The sequence below is a fragment of the Tachyglossus aculeatus genome, chromosome Y4, assembly GCF_015852505.1.
Source record: "Tachyglossus aculeatus isolate mTacAcu1 chromosome Y4, mTacAcu1.pri, whole genome shotgun sequence".
NCBI lineage: Eukaryota > Metazoa > Chordata > Mammalia > Monotremata > Tachyglossidae > Tachyglossus > Tachyglossus aculeatus.
In genome coordinates, this window is record NC_052096.1 from 3,024,728 (window position 1) to 3,044,272 (window position 19,545).

The following is a 19,545-nucleotide window of genomic DNA, read 5'->3' on the forward strand; positions in this document are numbered from 1 at the left end:
GCACTGTTCTAAGCGCTGGGGAGGTTACAAGGTGATCGGGTTGCCCCACGGGGGGCTCACAGTCTTCATCCCCATTTTATAGATGAGGGAACTGAGGCACAGAGAAGTTAAGTGACTTGCACAAAGTCACACAGCTGACAATTGGCGGAGCCGGGGTTTGAATAATAATAATAATAATAATGATGGCATTTATTAAGCGCTTACTATGTGCAAAGCACTGTTCTAAGCGCTGGGGAGGTTACAAGGTGATCGGGTTGTCCCACGGGGGGCTCACAGTCTTAATCCCCATTTTATAGATGAGGGAACTGAGGCACAGAGAAGTGAAGTGACTTCCCCAAAGTCACACAGCTGACAATTGGCAGAGCCGGGGTTTGAACCCACGACCTCTGACTCCAAAGCCCGTCCTTTCTCCATTGAGCCCCTCTGCTTCTCTGTAAAGCATATAAAGATTAAGGTTGTAAACCCTATGTGGGGCATTTACATTAAGTCTTTTAGACCGTGAGCCCACTGTTGGGTAGGGACTGTCTCTATATGTTGCCAATTTGTACTTCCCAAGCGCTTAGTACACTGCTCTGCACACAGTAAGCGCTCAATAAATACGATTGATGATTAATGTCCGTCTCCCCCTCTAGACTGAAAGCCCGTTGCGGACAAGGGAACGTGTCCGCTAATTCTGTTGGATTCTACTCTCCTAAGGACTTAACCGCAGTGCTCTGCACATAGTAAGCGCTCAGTGAAGACCCTTGAAGGACTGACCTTCAGGGTGCCCAATTTTTCTATCTACTCCAGTGCTCAATTTGTTTGCTTGATGGCATTTGTTAAACACTATGTGCCGAACACTGTACTAAGCGCCGGGGTAGATATAAATCAGTTAGGTTGGACACAGTTCCCATCCCGCATGGGGCTCACTGTCTAAGCAGGAGGGAGAACAGGGGAACTGAGGCCCAGAGAAGTGAAGTGACACTGCAACCAATTGGCAGAGTCAGAATTAGAACCCAGGTCCTCCAACTTCCAGGCCCGGGCTCTTTCCACTAGGCTATGCTGCTTCTCAGTGCTTGGGCAGAGAAAACGTTTATACAAGTACCATAAAAAAGTAACAAGAGTATAAAGGACTGAACGTAATAGTGGAGAATTGGCAAATTTGTTGCCAATTTGTACTTCCCAAGTGCTTAGTACAGTGCTCTGCACATAGTAAGGGCCCAATAAATACGATTGATGATGATGATGATGAGAGGGGGAACTAGGCTTCCAGGAGGCTATCCTTCGGCAGCAAATACCCTGCACGGTCCGGGGAGTCAAGAAATCGTGGGTTCTAACTCTGGCTCGACCACCTGTCCGCTGTGTGCCCTTGGGCAAGTCGCTGCACGTCTCTGGGCCTCAGTGACCTCATCTGTAAAATGGGGATTGAGACTGCGAGGTCCACATGGGACAGGGACCGTGTCCAACCCGATTTGCTCGAACCCACCCCAGCGCTTCGTACAGCGCCTGGCACATCGTAAGCGCTTAATACAATTTTTATTATGGAAAAGGGGGCTGGAAAGTTTCCCTGCGTAGACCACTGGGGAGGGCAGGGAGAGAGATCCCTCTCCCCATCACTGAAGCGATCCAGGACAACCTGGATCTAAAACTCCCAAAAAACCTCTGGGACAGCAGACAACTCCCACCCCAGACCCCACCAGCGCTGAGAGGGGCCTTGTTCTCAAGGCCTGCGGGAATTGCAGTTCTGACCCACCTGGGATTAGAGTCGGGGGTCTCATCCGAATCCAGCTCCCGGCCGGAGGGGCTTGGAAAAAGGCCTTCTTCCCCCCTCCCATCCCATGCCACTGCCCACCCCCCCAAAAAAATACACAGCACAAAGACCCCCAAGTGCGGAGCAGAGTACGGTTGCCTGGTTGATTTATTGGCCTAGAAGGTGGAGAGATTGTACACACACGGATGCGGAGAGATAAATATCATTTGGGTTTTGTCTCTAGATTTCTGGCTTCTTAATATATAGAGCTATAGGGGTTTTTTTTTGTGTGTGTGTGTGGTTTTTGTTTCCTTCTTTGTCTTTCCTTCCCCTTTGCATCACCAGCCCGGAGAGGGCCCCCGCTCTCACCAAAATTCCTGGGGAAGGAGAGAGCGCCTGACGTGGCGGGGAGATCCGATTTTCTGGAATCTCAATTTTCAGGAATTCCAAATTTCGGCGGAGGTCCACGCCAGGAAATCCCCAGCCCCGCTCTCTCCTTCCATCGGCCCCCACCCCCAAACCTCCACCTCTCGCATGGGTCCGCTATAGATATATATGTGTGTATATATATTTATATATATTTTTCTTCTCCTCTTTTTTTCGCATTAATCTTTTCCCGCAGTCTTTTTTTTTTCTCTAAAGTGCCTGAAACAAGATTGCGTCTTTTGTGATTGGTTTCTTTTTTTTTTTGTTCTTTTCTTTTTTCTGTTTTGTTTTGTCATTTTTATCCCATCGTTTTATTTTTCTTAAAAACCGGCGCTCGGTACATTCAGTAGGAAACTCTACGTCGCGTTTGAGGCGGCCAAGACCGAAAAAAGTGCAAAGAGACACACACAGAGATTGGTTATGTACAGGGAGGCCACCCCATTCCCTGCTCCTCGTTCCTCTTCGCCCTGGCCTCTCCTGACCTCGTCCCCCCCGACTCCGGACCACCGCCCGGAGGAGGGGGTGCCAAGGGGGTTGAGGGAGCCTGGGAAGGGGGATGGTCCAAACCCATCGCCCCTCTGACCCCTCCAGGGGCCACCATCTTGCCCCCGCAGCGAAGGTTGCCGGGAGGGCGGCCATCTGGGCCCAGGCCATCAGGGGAGCTTGGCCAAGTTGCCGGGAGCGGCGAAGGATGCCGGGAGGGCAGCCGTCTTGCCCCATGCAACCAGGGGAGGTTGGGAGCGGGGAAGCCCAGCCACCATTTGGATTTGATAGCCGGAAGCACAGGTGGCTCAGCTCTAGGCTGTTCTGCGCTCCCCCCCGCCTTGGATGGGGAGCAAGGCCTGATGCTTCAGACCTTTCCACCCCTTTTCTGGTCCCCGGTGGGCCAAAGCCTAGGCCCCACTGGTCCCCGCTCCCCCAACCTCTTTCCCCTTCCCTCAGGGTGGCCGGAGAGGGATGGTCTAAGCCGACGGAGCAGGGGCAAGTTGAGGAGGGAGAGAGATGGGGCTTGGCCTCCGCCCTCAGTGGAGAGTCACGGGGCGGGGAAGGAGACGGAGGGGCACCCGCTACTGGGGTTTAACTAGTGCAAATTAGGGGAGGTGAGTTGGGGGGGGAGACTATCTGGGACTCGGGGAGGTGGGGTCGGACCTCCCCTTCCCATCCCTAGAGGCGGGGGGGGGGAAGCTGAGCCAGTGACGGAGTGTAAGGTGCTGATTCGTGTATAGGGTGGTGGGTGGGAGAGGCCCCCGAAACAGTCCCGGAGTGTGATGGAGCAGGTACCTCGAAGAGGAGGAGGCAGGGGCTTCCCCCCGACTAGGGGTGCCCCCAGAAGCGTGGGAAAGGCTTTGGGGAATTGGGGTATGTGTGCGCGTGTGTGTGTGTGTGTGTGTGTGTGTGTGTGTGCAAATCCCAATGGGCTGTCCGTCCATCCCACATTCTCAAGGAAGCAACTCTCAGCTCTTGGGCCAGCATTTTCGGCCTCTACCTTTTTCCGGCCCTTTGGTCTTGCCTGGGAGAGGCCCGCTGCCCCGAGGGGCAGGTGGGATGCTAGACCTGAGAACCCCCTGCCCCACACGCGTCTTAATATTGGTGAGGACCCCCTCCCGAGGAGCAGGGGTACCCAGAAGGCCCACTCTCATTGTTTGGTTTAATCCGGAAGAGGAGCCCGGCCTCAATCCCTCTTCCGACCCCACAGCCTCTCTTGGCGGGGCAGGGAGTCGGGGAGAGCCGGAGGACCACCCCTCCTGCTCCAAAGGACACATCCCCCAACCCTGAATAGGTGGGTGGCGGGGGAGACCCCTTCCTCCCTGCTCTTTCCACTGGGACTTGACTGTCTCCCCTCTCCTCTGGGTCCGGCCCGGAGCGAGACCATCACCAAAGCCGGGGGAGGGTGTTTGGGGGAGAACCGTCCCGCTCTCCAAAAGACCGACTGTGAAGAGGGCGATCGGGGCGAGTTGCGGGGTGAGGCGGGGGGCGAGAGGGGGGCAGGGGAGCCTGGAAGTGTCAGGGAGGTGCGCCGGAGGAAACGGACCGGGGAACTCCTGGGACACCACGTTCTCTCTCCCTCCCTCCCCGCGGGGTCGGGAAACATCCAACAGACTGGTCAGAGCACGGGTGATGCCACCGTCTTCCCCTTGGGAGAAGGTGCGGGGAGACCCTGGAATGTGACGGGGGAGGAGCCGGGTCCATCGCCCAGGTGCGGGTCCCTGGGGTTGGGGACGGGGGAGAGAAGGGGAGGGGGTGTGTACATCTACCTAGGAATATTGCTAAATTGTCCCATCGTCGATGCTGCCCCGGGAGGCCCCGCATCACCGACGAGATACCCTGACCCCCGACCCCCCGTTTTCGGCCCAGCCTCTGCCCCCCTCGAGGCCTGCGGCTTGGGCGAGGTGGAGAAGTAAGGAGGGATGAGGTGGGAACATCCCTTCTGCTCCCATCCCCCCTGGAATCTCCTCTCCCCCAGACCCCCTCCGTGACCCCGGGGGAGGGAAGCAGCGGGGATCCTCGATCCCCCCAGTCTGGGAAGGGGAGAAGCCATCTCGGCCTTCCCCCCCGAAAAAGGGCCTACTCTCAGGAGACCCTGAGCGGGGCAGGGAAGAAGACCCTCCTGGCGGGGGCAAAGACTGGGAGAGGGCGGGAGAGCCAGCCGAAAAGGGGGTAACGGGGAGAGCGCGGGGGGCCAGTGACTGAGAGGCTTTTTTTTTGGGGGGGGGGTCCTCCCCTACTTCCCCCACACACCCCTCCCAGCTCCAATCACATGCCCCTCCCTACCTCGCTCCGTCCCCCTCCTCCCGCCCCCTCCCCGCCGGGCCGCCCGGGGGGCGGGAGGGGAGCGGTCGGGGGCACGGGGGGCGGCGGGGTGGGGGCGGCCCGGGGGTTGACGGCGTAGCTGAAGACCCCCGGGAGGAAGGGCAGGGCCCCACCTTTCTCGTCGGGCAGGACCATGTTGAGGGCCACGGGGAGGGCGGCCAGGTTGCCGAAGTTGTAGGGGTAGGCGGCCAGGAGCTGCGGCCCGTAGACCAGGGGGTAGGGATCCGGGTAGAAGGCCATCTTGGGCCCGGGCTCCCCGTCCCCGGCGCCCCCAAACTGGATGGCGCTGGGGTACCCACCCCCGCCGCTGCCGCCGCCGCCGCCCTTCTCGACCGCCGCCGCCACCGCGCAGCCCTCCCGGCGCGCCCGGGGCCCCACGAGGGGGAGCGGGAACTCCTGCGGCGGGTAGCCGGCGGGCTCCTCGCCGCCCGAGATGACGGGGTCCTGCAGGGAGGCCGCCTCGCCCGCCGCCGCCTCGCCCTGGCCGGCCTCCCCGCTGGACGACGACACGTGCATCTCCTGCGGGGCCTCCTCCTCCTTGACGCCCGGCCCCTCGGCGCCCGAGGCCCCGCTCCCCGGGCCGGCCCCGCCGCCGGCGCCCTTGGTGTAGGCGATGACGGCGGTGGGGGCTCCGCCGCCCCCGCCCGGGGGTGCGCGCTCCCCGGCGTGCCGCTGCGCGTGCCGGCCCAGGGCGGCCGCCGTCTTACACACCTTGGCGCAGTGCGGGCAGGCGAAGCGGGCCGACGGCTTGCGGCCGGCGCGGGGTGCCTGGGAGCCCCCGTGGGCCTCCTGGTGCTTGCGGAGCTTCTTCAGGGCCGAGAAGCTCTTGCCGCAGGCCCCGCACTGGTGCTTCCAGTCGCCGGCCCGCCCCGCCGGGGAGGCCTCGCCCCCGGCCCCCGCCTCGGCCCCGGCCCCGTCGTCCTCCCAGTCGTCGTCGGCGGCGGCGGGGGCCCGCCGCTCCAGCCTCCGCCGCCAGCCGCGGGGGGCCCGGCGGACCTTGGGGGGCCCCCCGCCGCAGCCCCGACGCTTGGGCTTGTAGGAGTAGTAGGGCCGCCACAGCTCGTCCCCGTCCCCGCCGGCCTCCCGCTCGCTCTCCTCGTCCTCGCTCTCCCCGCCGCCCCCGCGGTCCCGCGCCTCGTCGGGCCGCAGGTCGGTCTCCGAGATCCGCCGGGTGACGATGGCCTCCTCGCCGATCCGCACGGTGATCTGGCAGAGCGGCGGGGGCCCGCCGGAGCCGCCCGGCGCGCTGCCTCCGCCCCCGCCGCCGCGGCCCTCGCCGGCCCCGCCGCCCGCCGGCTTGGCCGTGTAGGTGAGGGTGCGGGCGGGGCGGGCGCCGCCGCGGGCCTTGGGCTCCGGGCCCTCCTCGGTCGTTCCCGCCGTCGGCGCCGCCGCCGCCGCCGTCGGCGTGGCGGTGGTCGTCCCCGCCGCCGCCGGGCCCGCGGGGGGCGGGTACTCCCGCTTCTTGGGTGGTCGCGGGGGGCAGCTGTAGGCGATGACCGAGGCGGCCTGGCCCCCGGGCAGGGCGGGGGCCGGGGCGGCCGCCACGGGCCCCGCCCCCACCCCGGCCACGGCCCCGCTGTGCACGATGACCGACGGGGCCGGGCGGCCGAAGGTGATGACCGTCGGGGCCGCCCCGGGCTCGGGCCGGGGCTCCTGGACGGCGGGCGGCGGGGGCGGCAGCGGCGGCGGCGGAGGCGGCTGGGGGTCCCCGGGGGCGGGGGGCCCCAGGGCGGAGGGGGCGACCGGCGGGGGCAGCCCGCCCTGGCTGTAGGTCTTGTAGGGCCGCTTCTGGGCCCGCATGGGCAGCAGGCGGTAAAGCTTGAGGGTGTTGACCTTGGGCTTGTAGCCGCCGTTGGGTGTCTTCTCGCTGGCCAGGAAGCCCGGGCTGATGCCGTGGAAGGCGCGTTGGTGGGTCTTGAGGTTGTAATAGGTGACAAAAGTCTCCCAGCAAAAGATGCATTGGTACCTGAGGGGCGAGGGGACGGGGGAGGGTCTCAGGGCCACCCCTCCTCTCCCGGCGCATCCCCCACGCCACTCCAGGGCTGTCTCCACCGCCCCCCCCAATCTCAGCCCGTTGTCGGGTAGGGACCGTCTCTGTATGTTGCCAACTTGTACTCCCCAAGCGCTTAGTACAGTGCTCTGCACACAGCGAGCGCTCAATAAATCCGATTGAATGAATAACTGAATCCCACCCGCTATGTCTCTCTCGCCGTACTCGTCTCCCTTCCTGGATCGGCTCCCGCCTCCTTCCTGGCTCCGCCTCTGCCGGGCTAACGATAATCATCAGCGTGGTCTCTGTTAAGCGCTTACTATGTGTCGGGCGCTGTACCGAGCGCCGGGGGAGACGTGAGCTCATCGGGACCCGCCTGGGGCTCACGGTCTAAGTAGGAGGGTGAACGGGGATTGAATCCCCACTTGGCAGAGGGGGGGGACTGAGGCCCAGAGAAGTGAAGTGACTTTCCTAAGGCCACACAGCAGACAAGTGGCGGAGGTTAGATCAGTGTCTGACACGTAGTAAGCGCTTAACACGTACCATTCTAAAAAAAAAAAGTCAGGGTCTCAGACTGTGAGTCCCTGGGAGTGTTGGGGGGAGGCAGAAGGGACCCCCATCTCATCTGCTTCAGCTTCACTCAGAGCTTTGCCTAGTCCTAATCCCGCTCCTGCCGCTGGCCTATTGTGCAATCTTGGGCCAGTCCCTTCACTTCTCTGTGCCTCAGTTTCCTCATCTGGAAAACGGGGGTTCGATCTCCATTCTCTCTCGTCTTCGGCCACGAGCTCTGTGTGGGTCAGGGATTGTACCTGACCTGATTATGCTGCTGCTGATGGTATTTGTTAAGCGCTTACTATGTGCCAAGCACCGTTCTAAGCGCTGGGATAGATACAAGGTTGTCAGGTTGTCCCACGTGGGGCTCACAGTCTTAATCCCCATTTTACAGATGAGGTCACTGAGGCACAGAGCAGTTAAGTGACTTGCCCAAAGTCACACAGCAGACAACTGGCGGAGCCAGGATTAGAACTCATGACCTGACTCCCAAGCCCAGGCTTTTTCCACTAAGCCACGCTGCTTCTGTAGAGTGCTTGGCACAGAGTAAACATCTGACAAATACCATTATAGTAGTTATTATTATTAATAATAGTAATAGTAATAATAAGTGCTTAATAACATGGTGATGATACCAAGGAATGGTATGATGAGCCTTCTCCATCAGTCTGGCTGCACCTTGGACTTCTCCAGACTTCTCCTCTTTTCTCTCTCTCTCTCCCCACCCCCCAACCCCCTGAGGACCCCCCCCACCCCGATCCCATTGCCACCTGCCACGCCAGGCCCCTCACGCTTCTTTTTTAACCATTCTCTGTTAAGCGCTCACTATATGCCAGGCACCGTCCTAAGTGCCAGGGGTAGATACAAGATCACCGGGCTCCACGTGGGACGCCCGGCCTAAGTAGGAGGGAGAACCGGTACGGTCTCCCCATTTGGCCAATGAGGACACTGAGGTCCAGAGAAGCAAAGCAACTTGCCCAGGGTCAGCCAGCAGACCAGTGGCAGAGCCGGGAAGACAACTGGGGTCCTCAGTCTCTCAGGCCCGGACTCTTTTCGCTAGGCCGCACTGCTCCTCCTCCTCCTCCTCTTGCTGCTCTCTTCCTCCTCCTGCTCTCCTCTTGTTCCTCCTCCTCCATCTCCTCCTCTTTCTGCTCTCCTTTTCTTCCTCCTCCTCCTCTTTCTGCTCTCATCCTCCTCCTTCTGCTCTCATCCTCCTCTTTCTGCTCTCATCCCCCTCTTCCTGCTCCTCCACCTCCTCTTTCTGCTCTCCTCTTCTTCCTCCTCCTCTTTATGCTCTCTCCCCCGCCTCTTCCTCCTCTCCTTTTCTTCCTCCTCCTCCTCTTTCTGCTCTCATCCTCCTCCTTCTGCTCTCATCCTCCTCTTTCTGCTCTCATCCCCCTCTTCCTGCTCCTCCACCTCCTCTTTCTGCTCTCCTCTTCTTCCTCCTCCTCTTTATGCTCTCTCCCCCGCCTCTTCCTGCTCTCCTTTTCTTCCTCCTCCTCCTCCTTCTGCTCTCCTCCTCCTCTTTCTGCTCTCATCCTCCTCTTCCCGCTCCTCCACCTCCTCTTTCTGCTCTCCTCCTCTTCTTCCTCCTCCTCTTTCTGCTCTCTCTCCCCCTCCTCTTCCTGCTCCTCCTCTTCAATCAATCAATCATATTTATTGAGCGCTTACTGTGTGCAGAGCACTGTACTAAGCGCTTGGGAAGTACAAGTTGGCAACATATAGAGACAGTCCCTACCCAACAGTGGGCTCACAGTCTAAGAGGGGGAGACAGGGGAGGAGGGGGAGAGGACGGAGGGGGCTCCTCTTCCTCAGCCTCCTCCCGCTCACCTCCGCTCTCCGGTGTGCCAGACCTCGTGCTTGGTGCGGTACTCAGCCAGGGCGAAGACCTTCTCGCAGTAGCGGCAGGGGTACTTGCGGCGCCAGGAGTGGACGTTGGCGTGGCGCTTCAGGCTGGACAGGGTGACGTAGCTGCGCTCGCAAGCGGCGCAGACGTACAACAGGTGACCCCCGACCACTTTGACCAGGTGCTCCTGCCCGGCCCGGTAGGCGGCCGCAGCCAGGGGCGGGGCGGGCGGCGGCGGCGGAGGCGGCGGGGGCGCGGATGCGGGCTCGGGGGCGGCGGCGGCGGGGCCGGGGTCCGTGCCGCCCGCCCCCGCCGCCCGGCCGGCGCTCCTCCGGCACTGGGTCTCGTGCGTCTGCAGCCTCTTGGCGTGGATGAAGCCCTTGCCGCAGCGGGGGCAGGAGAGGGGCCGGCGGGGCCGGGGCAGGCGGGGGGCGGTCGGGGCGGCCTGGGGCGGCGGTGGCGGCGGCGGCGTCTTGGTGGTGCCGGGCTCGTCGCCGGCCCACTCGTCCTCGCCCCCGGCCGGGTCCCCCCAGGGGTCCCCGTCCCCAAGCTCCTGCAGGCGGGGGATGCCCAGCCGGCGGCCCAGGGCCTCGATCTGGGCGGCGCCCGCGTCGTCGCCCGGCAGGGCCAGCCTGGCGCTGTAGATGAAGTTGAGGACGTCGGAGAAGGCGGCGGCGGGGACGCCGGGCAGCTCCAGGACCCGGGCCGGCGGGAGCGGGGCCGGGCCGCCGGGCGGGGGCGGGGCCGGAGGGGCCAGCAGGGCCTCGCGGAAGAAGGGGCTGGAGGCGGCCAGGACGCTGCGGTGCGCCGGGAACTTGGTGTCGCCCGCGATGAGGGTCACGTCACAGAAGAGGCCGTGCAGCCGCTGCTCGTTCAGCTGGCGCAGGAGGGCCGGGGCGTGCGCCGGGTCGCTCACCTCCGCCGGAGGCGCCATGGCGACGGCCTGCGGGGAGAGACGCGGGGCGTCGGGACGGGGGACGGGCCCCCCGGCCCCCGCCGCCACCCCCGGCCCTCCGTCGCCCCGGGGGCGACAGCCAGTCAGGGAGCGGGAAGGGAAGGGCGAGCCGAGATCGGGGACGTCGAGGAGGAGCGCCGACCACCCGAGTCCAGCGGTCGAGGATGGCGGGGCCAAGCCGTAGGCTAAGGGTCGGAGGTCAGGGGAAGACGGAGGGCCGTCAGAAGCCATCCGCGACCCATCGGCCCGTCCGCGCCACCGAGGCCAGGTCGGAGGGCGTGGCCCCGGGGTTACGGATCGGGGACCGAGGGGTTAAAGCATCAGGGGGACCGGGGGTTAACTCGTCCGGAGAGCCGACGTCGAGGCAAAGCTCAGGGGGGCCAGGGCCGGGGTGAGGACGCGGGTCAGAGGTCGGAAAGACTCGGAGGGCGGAGAGCTTCGAGATGGGGACGGAGGGCCCGGGGTCAAGGGGCAGGAGAAGCGGAACGGAGAGCCACGGGCCGGGATGGGCCCGGGCCCAAGGTCGGAGCGGGGACACCCAAAGGTGGCAGTGCAGGGGTCAGAGGTCAGATTCGCTGGAGAGAGACTGGGCCCCGGTTGGGGGGCGGGGGGGGGGGCAGCCAGGGTCAGGAAGGGGGAGACCGGGATTGGTGCTTTCCTGGGCACACGTCACCGCCCCGCCTCCAGTTCCAGGCATCCATTTTGTCCGCTTCCCCGGCCAAAATGATCCCTCCACCCCGGTCATCCCGGTCCCCCTCCCCCGGCCCTCTCCCCGGCTCCGGGCCTCACCTGCGGACGAGGTCAACATGGAGTAGTGGGGGAGGGGGGGTCTTGGCTCTAGTCCTGGGCTCAAGCGCCGCCGCCACCGCCGCCGCCGCCGTCGTCTCCTCCCTCTGGAGAAGGAGAGAGAAGGGGGCCGGGGAGGGGGGGAGAGGGGGTGATGAGGCGCCATCGCCGGGCGCCCCCTCCCCTCCCAGACGGGTCCCCCCGCCCCCCAGCCCCTTTCTCCCATCCCGCCTTCCCACTCGCCAGGGGCCACCCGATTGGCCCCAAGGATCCCCTAACTTCAGGCGACTAGCCCTCCCTCATTGGCCCAAATAAAGCCGGATAAATTCATTCATCCGGTCCTCTCTGACCGCTGGCTGGCAAAGGTCTTTTTCTTCATTGGTCCTCGGAGGCGGTCTCATTGAGGGGCGCCGCCCCGTTGGCTCAGCCCTCCTGCTCTCCTGTGATGAGCGCCCGCACCCCAAATCAGTCGCTTGCCTAGCCCCTCTTCCCATCGGCTCGGAATATTTTGGGGGGCCCAAATCGGCTGCGTGACTTTGGGCAAGTCGCTTCACTTCTCTGTGCCTCAGTTACCTCATCTGTAAAATGGTGAATAAGACGGTCAGCCCCCCGTGGGACAACCTGATCACCTTGTAACCTCCCCAGCGCTTAGAACAGTGCTTTGCGCATAGTAAGCGCTTAATAAATGTCATCATCATCATCACTGAACTTCCCTCATCTGTAAAATGGGGATTAAAACTGTGAGCCCCCGTGGGACAACCTGATCACCTTGTAACCTCCCCAGTGCTTAGAACAGTGCTTTGCACATAGTAAGCGCTTAACAAATCCCATCATTATTATTATTTATTATTATTATTATTATTTGCGGATTGGCGGGTGGCCGGAGCGGCCTCTCCCACTGGCTGCCCGTTTGGACCCAGTGGGACTCTCTAGGTTTGACTGGTTTGGGGCCTTCGGAAGCAGCAGCTGCCTCCCTCAGGTGTACTTCCCAAGCGCTTAGTACAGTGCTCTGCACACAGTAAGCGCTCAATAAATACGATTGATTGATTGATTGAGAACAGGACCTAAGCTGATCAAACCCCCACAGAATGGCCAAATCCGACTTTGCAAATAATCATAACCGTGGTAATTATTTTGCACGGATCACGAGCCAGACGTTTTCCTAACCGCGGGGGCAGATACCCGATAATTGGGTTGGACACAGTACCTGTCCCACACTGGGCTCACAGTCAATCTCCATTTTACATATGTGGAAACTGAGGCACAGAAATTAAATGGAGAAGGGAAAGTCAAGGGTGTTCGATGATCCCTGCCTGGGGCCGGCAGTCAGGAGGACCTGGGTTCTAATCCCGGCTCCGCCACCTGTCTGCTGGGTGACCTTGGACAAGTCGCTTCATTCATTCATTCGATCGGGTTTATTGAGCGCTTACTGTGTACTAAGCGCCTGGGAAGTCCAAGTTGGCAGCATATAGAGACGGTCCCTACCCGACAGCGGGCTCACAGTCTAGAAGATGTCTCCGTGCCCGTCACCTCATCTGTAAAATGGGGATCGGAGGGTGAGCATCAGGTGGGACAGGGACTGTGTCCAACCGGATTAGCCTAGCATGTAGAACAGTGTTTGGCACCTAGGAAGCACTTAACGAGCACCCTGATTATTATTATTATTATTATTATTATTATTCAGCTTTCAGTTATCCAGCTTTTGCATTATTCAGGACCCTCACTTTTTTCTTTTTAATAGTACTCGTTAAGCGCTTATTAGGTGCCCGGCCCTGTACCCAGGGCTGGCGCAGATCCAAGCTCATCGGGTCGGACACCGTCCCTGTCTGTCCCACGTGGGGCTCGCATTCTTTAATCCCCATTTGACGGACGAAGGAACGGAGGCCCGGCGAAGCCAAGTGACTGGCCCAAGGTTACAAGGCAGGAGGCGGAGCCGGGATTAGAACCCAGGTCCTTCGGACCCCCGGGCCGGGGGCTCTGCCCACTACGCCGCGCTGCTTCTCTACCCACCCCTCTTCCCACCCATGGGTGATGGGGGTGGGGGGAGGAAACTCAATCCACTTCCTTTGGCCTCTCCAAAAGTAGATTGCTGTGGATTTCCATTTTCTAGGACTACCGTGAGTAGGGAAAATGGAGGGTTGGCTGGATATTTTTTTAAACCAGCGACCGTCGGGCTGAGGCGGTGGCGGGCCTGGGCGGCCGAACGAAGCGAAAGAAGAGAGGGGGTGGGCGGGCGGGCGGGACGGTGGGTACCCAAGGAGGGCTAGTGGGGGTGACCCAATGGGAGGAAATCATCCAGCTCTTAGAACAGTGCTTGGCACACAGTAAGCGCTTAACAAATACCGTCATTGTTATTATTCCTCAATCCTCTCCACTGGCCACCCCTCTGACCAGGATTTTCCCAGCACGAGCCGGCTGGCTGGGGGCCAACACCCCTGGGTCCTTGAAAGCATTTGGGAGAGGCTATTAGGTGTGTGTTGGGGGGGCCGGCGGCGGAGCCAGTCAGTCCATCGTATTTACTGAGCGCTTACTGCGTGTAGAGCACTGGACTAAGCGCGGGGGAGAGGACGACACAACAATAAGCCTCTTGCTTTCCTCTTTGGATACTTGGGGGCCGGAGGGAGGCTGAGGTTCGGTCTGAGGGTCCGCTAGCAGCCTCCTCACCCCGAATCTCCGGCCTGGACGCGCAACTATGCTTCCGCAAACGGACGGCCGCACCGAGGCCTCGCGGACCCCAGCCCCGGCGACACGACGGACGGGTTCACCCCGGCGGGCCTACGCAAGTAAACAAACCCGACGCACCATCGCCGAACCACGTCCACCCGCAAACGCTCCCACGGACACACGCATAACACGCGCCCCCTTTCCAGGAGGCCCAAGCCAAAGGGGCGGAGAAAATCCCGGAAACACGGCTTGGACCGGGAAACGGCCGGGGGGCTGGGGGGGGGGGGTCCTCCCCACCCCCAGACTCAACTTGGCCTGTGTCCCCTTGTGAAGGGAGGGGTTTCTGGGCTCCCCCTCACCCCCAATGGCCCACGGGGACGGAGGGGAAGAGATCGAAGCGGTTATGGCTATGGCTGATGGGGTGGATGGGGAAGGGCGACAGAAACGGAGGCCCCGAGGACGACGACGTTGGCCAAGAGACACGGGCTCGGGAGGCACACAGGGACCGGGAAACCCCGATTTCCTAGCTCCACCTCAGCTGCGCCCAACGCTACGCCCCCGTTAACACAAACGCACCCGGGGCCCCCAAAATCCGCCCGCTTCCCCCCCAGTCCCGCCGTCACACCCGGCCTCCTTTCGCCCCCGACTTGTACCGTTCCCCTCCCTCCGCTTCACAGGTCGTTCCCCCCGGCCCCCGCCGCTACACGCTCCGGTTATGAAGAGACGTCACACGGTCGCAGCACATCCGGGCCTCCGGACGGTGAGGGTGCACGCGTGATCGGAGCGGGACACGCCACCCCACCCAAAATCCGCTCCCCGGCCGTCCGGCCGTCGACAGGCCGGCCTCCGCCTCGCACGCGTTCGCACTTCGAAACATCCCCCGGGCGGCCGGGGCGCCCCGCGATCCCCGCCACGACGAGGGCGTTGACGTCGGGAGCTCCCCACGCCGCCCCCCCATTCTCCCAACACGCTTCCACGACATCCGGACGGCGCGACGACAACCTAAGCCGTGCCCCACAGATGCCCGGGCGAAACCGTGCCCAACGGTCAACCTGGCGAGGAAGTCCGTACCCGACGCGTCCCCCCACCGAAGCCTCCGCAAAGACAAAACTGCACCCCGCACCCCGGCTCGCCCCCCCACAATCGCATCACACGGCCACACAAAGGCTGCCTGGGCCCACCACGAGCGTGACGCACTCAAACACGTACACACCTCCCAACAACGTACAAACCACAAAGGCCCCCCCGAGCCTCGCGAGCTCCTACGGCGGGCCCCTCACCGGCTCCCCGGACCCCCAAATCAAGCAACGACGCGCCCACATCCTGGCGCAGCCGGGGGAGCGGGCCCGGCGGCCCTACGTTACCCGGCCAAAGTCAGGGTCGAACGCCACACCGGACGGCCGCCCCTTCCCCGCAAAACCACGCACCGACCCGACACACGACCGGACGCACGCACACAACATCGTCGGGCCTGTGCGGAAACCACGCGCACGGTGGACGCCCCCCTCTCCCCCAAGACAAGGACCTACCCTCGATGTGCCCCCAAGAGCACAAAGTCACACGAGGTGCGTGTGCCCACCCTGTCATGTTCCGCCTGCTTACCGCCGCACACAGCCCCCCGACACACACACGTACACAACCATGCCCCCCCCCCAAAAAAAGCCACGAGACGACACTTCCCGGACACACAATAATCTACCTAGTCCCGAGGGCCCCCTCCCCAGTCTAGACCCGTAGTCCCCGCCCCCCCATCCAAACACAAAACGACACTTCCCAGACACAAAAAATCTACCTAGTTCCCTATGAGCCCCCTCCCTAATCTAGACCCCTACTCCCCAGCCCACCCCAACGGATACACAAAACGACACTTCCCGGGCACACAAAAATCGACCTAGTCCCCTATGGGCCCCCTTCCCAATCTAGACCCCTACTCCCCTGCCCCCCCCAACGGAAACACAAAACGACAATTCCCAGACACACAAAAATCTACCTAGTCCCCCAAGGGCCCCCTCCCCAGTCTAGACCATAGTCCCCAGCCCCCCCAACGGAAACACAAAACGACACTTCCCGGGCACACAAAAATCGACCTAGTCCCCTATGGGCCCCCTTCCCAATCTAGACCCCTACTCCCCAGCCCCCCCAACGGAAACACAAAACGACAATTCCCAGACACACAAAAATCTACCTAGTCCCCTATGGGCCCCCTTCCCAATCTAGGCCCCTACTCCCCAGCCCCCCCAACGGAAACACAAAACGACACTTCCCGGACACACAAAAATCGACCTAGTCTCCCGAGGGCCCCCTTCCCAATCTAGACCCCTACTCCCCAGCCCCCCCACCCAAACACAAAACGACACTTCCCGGGCACACAAAAACCTACCTAGTCCCCTATGGGCCCCCTTCCCAATCTAGACCCCTACTCCCCTGCCCCCCCAACGGAAACACAAAACGACAATTCCCAGATACACAAAAATCTACCTAGTCCCCCAAGGGCCCCCTCCCCAGTCTAGACCCGTAGTCCCCTGCCCCCCCACCCAAACACAAAACGACACTTCCCAGACCCACAAAAATCTACCTAGTCCCCTATGGGCCTCCTCCCCAATCTAGACCCCCACTCCCCAGCCCTCCCCAACGGATACACAAAACGACACTTCCCGGGCACACAAAAATCTACCTAGTCCCCTAAGGGCCCCCTCCCCAGCCTAGACCCCTACTCCCCAGCCCTCCCCAACGGATACACAAAACGACACTTCCCGGACACACAAAAATCTACCTAGTCCCCTAAGGGCCTCCTCCCCAGCCTAGACCCCTACTCCCCAGCCCTCCCCAACGGATACACAAAACGACACTTCCCGGACACACAAAAATCTACCTCGTCCCCCGAGGGCCCCCTCCCCAGTCTAGACCCGTAGCCCCCGGCCCCCCCACCCGGCCCCCAAACGACCCTTCCCGGGCCCCCCAAAATCTACCTACCCCCGTGTCCCCCGTCCCCTGCCCCTGCCCCAAACAGCCCATCACGCCAACACACAATTCCATGTCCCCCGGGCGGCCCAGCCACCCTCCCGCCCTCCCGCCCGCCCGTCCTACGCCATCGCACTTCCAGCCGCGTCACAGCCCCGCATCCCGCCCGACCCCCGGAGCCCCCCGTCCCGGTTTGGGGGGGGGGGGCCCTCCTGCAGGATTAACCCTTTGCGTGCCGGGCCCGCCCCCCCTCCCTCCCCCAAACCCGGCCGCCTGTAACCTGGGGGTCGGGAGGAGGAGGAGGAGGAGGAGGAGGACCCAGGCGTTCCTCCCGTCCCCGTCCCGACCCAGACGTCACCCGTGGTGGGGGGCGGGGGGTCGATGGCGGGCGCCCCCCGCCCCCCCCCCCCGGTCCCGGTCCCGGTCCCGGCCCCCGGCCCCGGCCCTCCCCCACCTGTCTGGGCTGTGGCCTCCGCTCCCGGGCCCAGCTCATGGCCCTGGGCCCGGCCCCGCCGCCGCCGCCGTTCCCGCTCCCGCTCCGGGTTCCGCGCTCCGGGTTCCGCGCTCCGGGTCCGGGCTCCGGCTCCGGCTCCGGGTTCCGGAGTCCGGGCTCCGGCGGTTCCGGCGGTTCCGGACGCCGACGGGGGCTCCTCTGACTCCGGCTCCTCTGACTCCGGCTCCGGGCTCCGGGCTCCGGCGGGGGGCTCCGGCTCCTCCGGCTCCGGCTCCGACTCCGGGCTCCGGGCTCCGGGCTTCGGCGGGGGCTCAGGCTCCGGCTCCTCTGACTCCGGCTCCGGGCTCCGGGCTCCGGGCTCCGGCGGGGGGCTCCGGCTCCTCCGGCTCCGGCTCCGGGCTCCGGGCTCCTGCGTGGGGCTCCGGCTCCGACTCCGGGCTCCGGGCTCCGGGCTTCGGCGGGGGCTCAGGCTCCGGCTCCTCTGACTCCGACTCCGGGCTCCGGGCTCCGGGCTCCTGCGGGGGCTCCGACTCCGGCTCCTACTCCGGCTCCGGGCTCCGGGCTCCGGCTCCTCCGGCTCCGGGCTCCGGGCTCCGGCTCCTCCGACTCCGGCTCCGGGCGGCCCGGGGATTCCGGGTTCCGGGCGTTCCGGGCGTCCCGGGGGCTCCTGGTCCGGCCCCGGCTCCGCGTCCCGGGTTCCGGGGTCTGCCGGGGCTCCGGGTTTTCCGGGGGCTCCTGGTCCTCCGGGCCCGGACCCGCAGCCGCCGCCGCCGCCGCTGACATCATCCCGGCCCCCCCCACACACACCCCCTCCCGCACACACACACACACACACACACACACACACACACACACGGCCACGGACTCACGCTCACACTCAGGTCCCCACTCACTCACACACACGCCCAGCCACGGACTCACGTCCACTGACACCCTAACACACCGACACTCACACACACGGCCACGGACTCACGTTCACACTCAGGTCCCCACTCACACACACACACGCTCAGCCACGGACTCACGTCCACTGACACCCCAACACACAGACACACAGACACACACACACGCTCAGCCACGGACTCACGTCCACTGACACCCTAACACACCGACACACACACACACACACTCACACACGGCCACGGTCTCACGCTCACACTCAGGTCCCCACTCACACACAGACACGCCCAGCCACGGACTCACGTCCACTGACACTCTAACACACGGACACACAAACACACATACGCACGGCCACGGACTCACGCTCACACTCAGGTCCCCACTCACACACACACACGCCCAGCCATGGACTCACGTCCACTGATACCCTAACGCACCCACCCACACCCACACACACATACACACACACACACACACACTCTCACGGCCACGGACTCACGCTCACACTCAGGTCCACACACACACACACACACACACAGCCACGGACTCACGTCCACTGACACCCTAACATACTGACACAGACACACACACACACACACACACACACACACTCTCACGGCCACGGACTCACGCTCACACTCAGGTCCACACACACAGCCACGGACTCACGTCCACTGACACCCTAACACACTGACACAGACACACACACAGACACACACACACACACACACACACACACACACACACACACACACACACACACCCCTCCCCCGGTCCCCACTCCCACATCTCCCGGGCCTCACACACCTTCCCACACTTCCACAGACTCACCTTCTCACACACACACACGGACAGACTCCCACACACAGACACACAGACCTGTATATATGTATATATGTTTGTACAGATTTATTACTCTATTTTACTTGTACATATTTATTCTATTTATTTGGTTTATGTGTTTTGTCGTCTGTCTCCCCCTTCTAGACTGTGAGCCCGCTATTGGGTAGGGACTGTCTCTCTATGTTGCCAACTTGGACTTCCCAAGCGCTTAGTACAGTGCTCTGCACACAGTAAGCTCTCAAATACTCTATATATTTATTTATTTTACTTGTACATATCTATTCTATTTATTTTATTTTGTTGGTATGTTTGGTTTTGTTCTCTGTCTCCCCCTTCTAGACTGTGAGCCCGCTATTGGGTAGGGACCGTCTCTCTATGTTGCCAACTTGGACTTCCCAAACGCTTAGTACAGTGCTCTGCACACAGTAAGCGCTCAAATACTCTATATATTTATTTATTTTACTTGTACATATTTATTCTATTTATTTTATTTTGTTAATATGTTTTGTTCTGTTGTCTGTCTCCGCCTTCTAGACTGTGAGCCCGCTATTGGGTAGGGACCGTCTCTCTATCTTGCCAACTTGGACTTCCCAAGCGCTTAGTACAGTGCTCTGCACACAGTAAGCGC

The 19,545-nt window shown here is 62.3% G+C and overlaps 1 protein-coding gene across 1 annotated transcript; it reads right to left on the reverse strand.

Moving 5' to 3' along the window:
- Nucleotides 1-3,222: 3,222 nt before the first annotated feature.
- ZBTB4 (zinc finger and BTB domain containing 4) lies at nucleotides 3,223-17,241 on the reverse strand. Its single transcript, XM_038768221.1, has 7 exons — nucleotides 17,175-17,241; nucleotides 11,099-11,202; nucleotides 9,339-10,297; nucleotides 4,928-6,932; nucleotides 4,725-4,779; nucleotides 4,188-4,313; nucleotides 3,223-3,236 (listed from the first exon to the last, which is right to left on the reverse strand). The coding sequence occupies exons 3-7, from the start codon at nucleotides 10,286-10,288 to the stop codon at nucleotides 3,223-3,225; spliced, it is 3,150 nt and encodes a 1,049-aa protein (XP_038624149.1). The 5' UTR covers nucleotides 10,289-10,297; nucleotides 11,099-11,202; nucleotides 17,175-17,241.
- Between the last annotated feature and the right edge of the window lie 2,304 nt (nucleotides 17,242-19,545).

Excerpts from the sequence above, each read along its gene's own strand:
- ZBTB4 (XM_038768221.1), bottom strand. The coding sequence starts at position 10,288 with ATGGCGCCTCCGGCGGAGGTGAGCGACCCGGCGCACGCCCCGGCCCTC. Across the intron at positions 4,780-4,927 it reads GAGGAGGGGGACGGAGCGAG|TCTTTGCCCCCGCCAGGAGG; the intron begins GTAGGGAGGGGC and ends GCCCTCTCCCAG. Across the intron at positions 4,314-4,724 it reads CCGCTCAGGGTCTCCTGAGA|GGTCTCCCCGCACCTTCTCC; the intron begins GTAGGCCCTTTT and ends GTCACATTCCAG.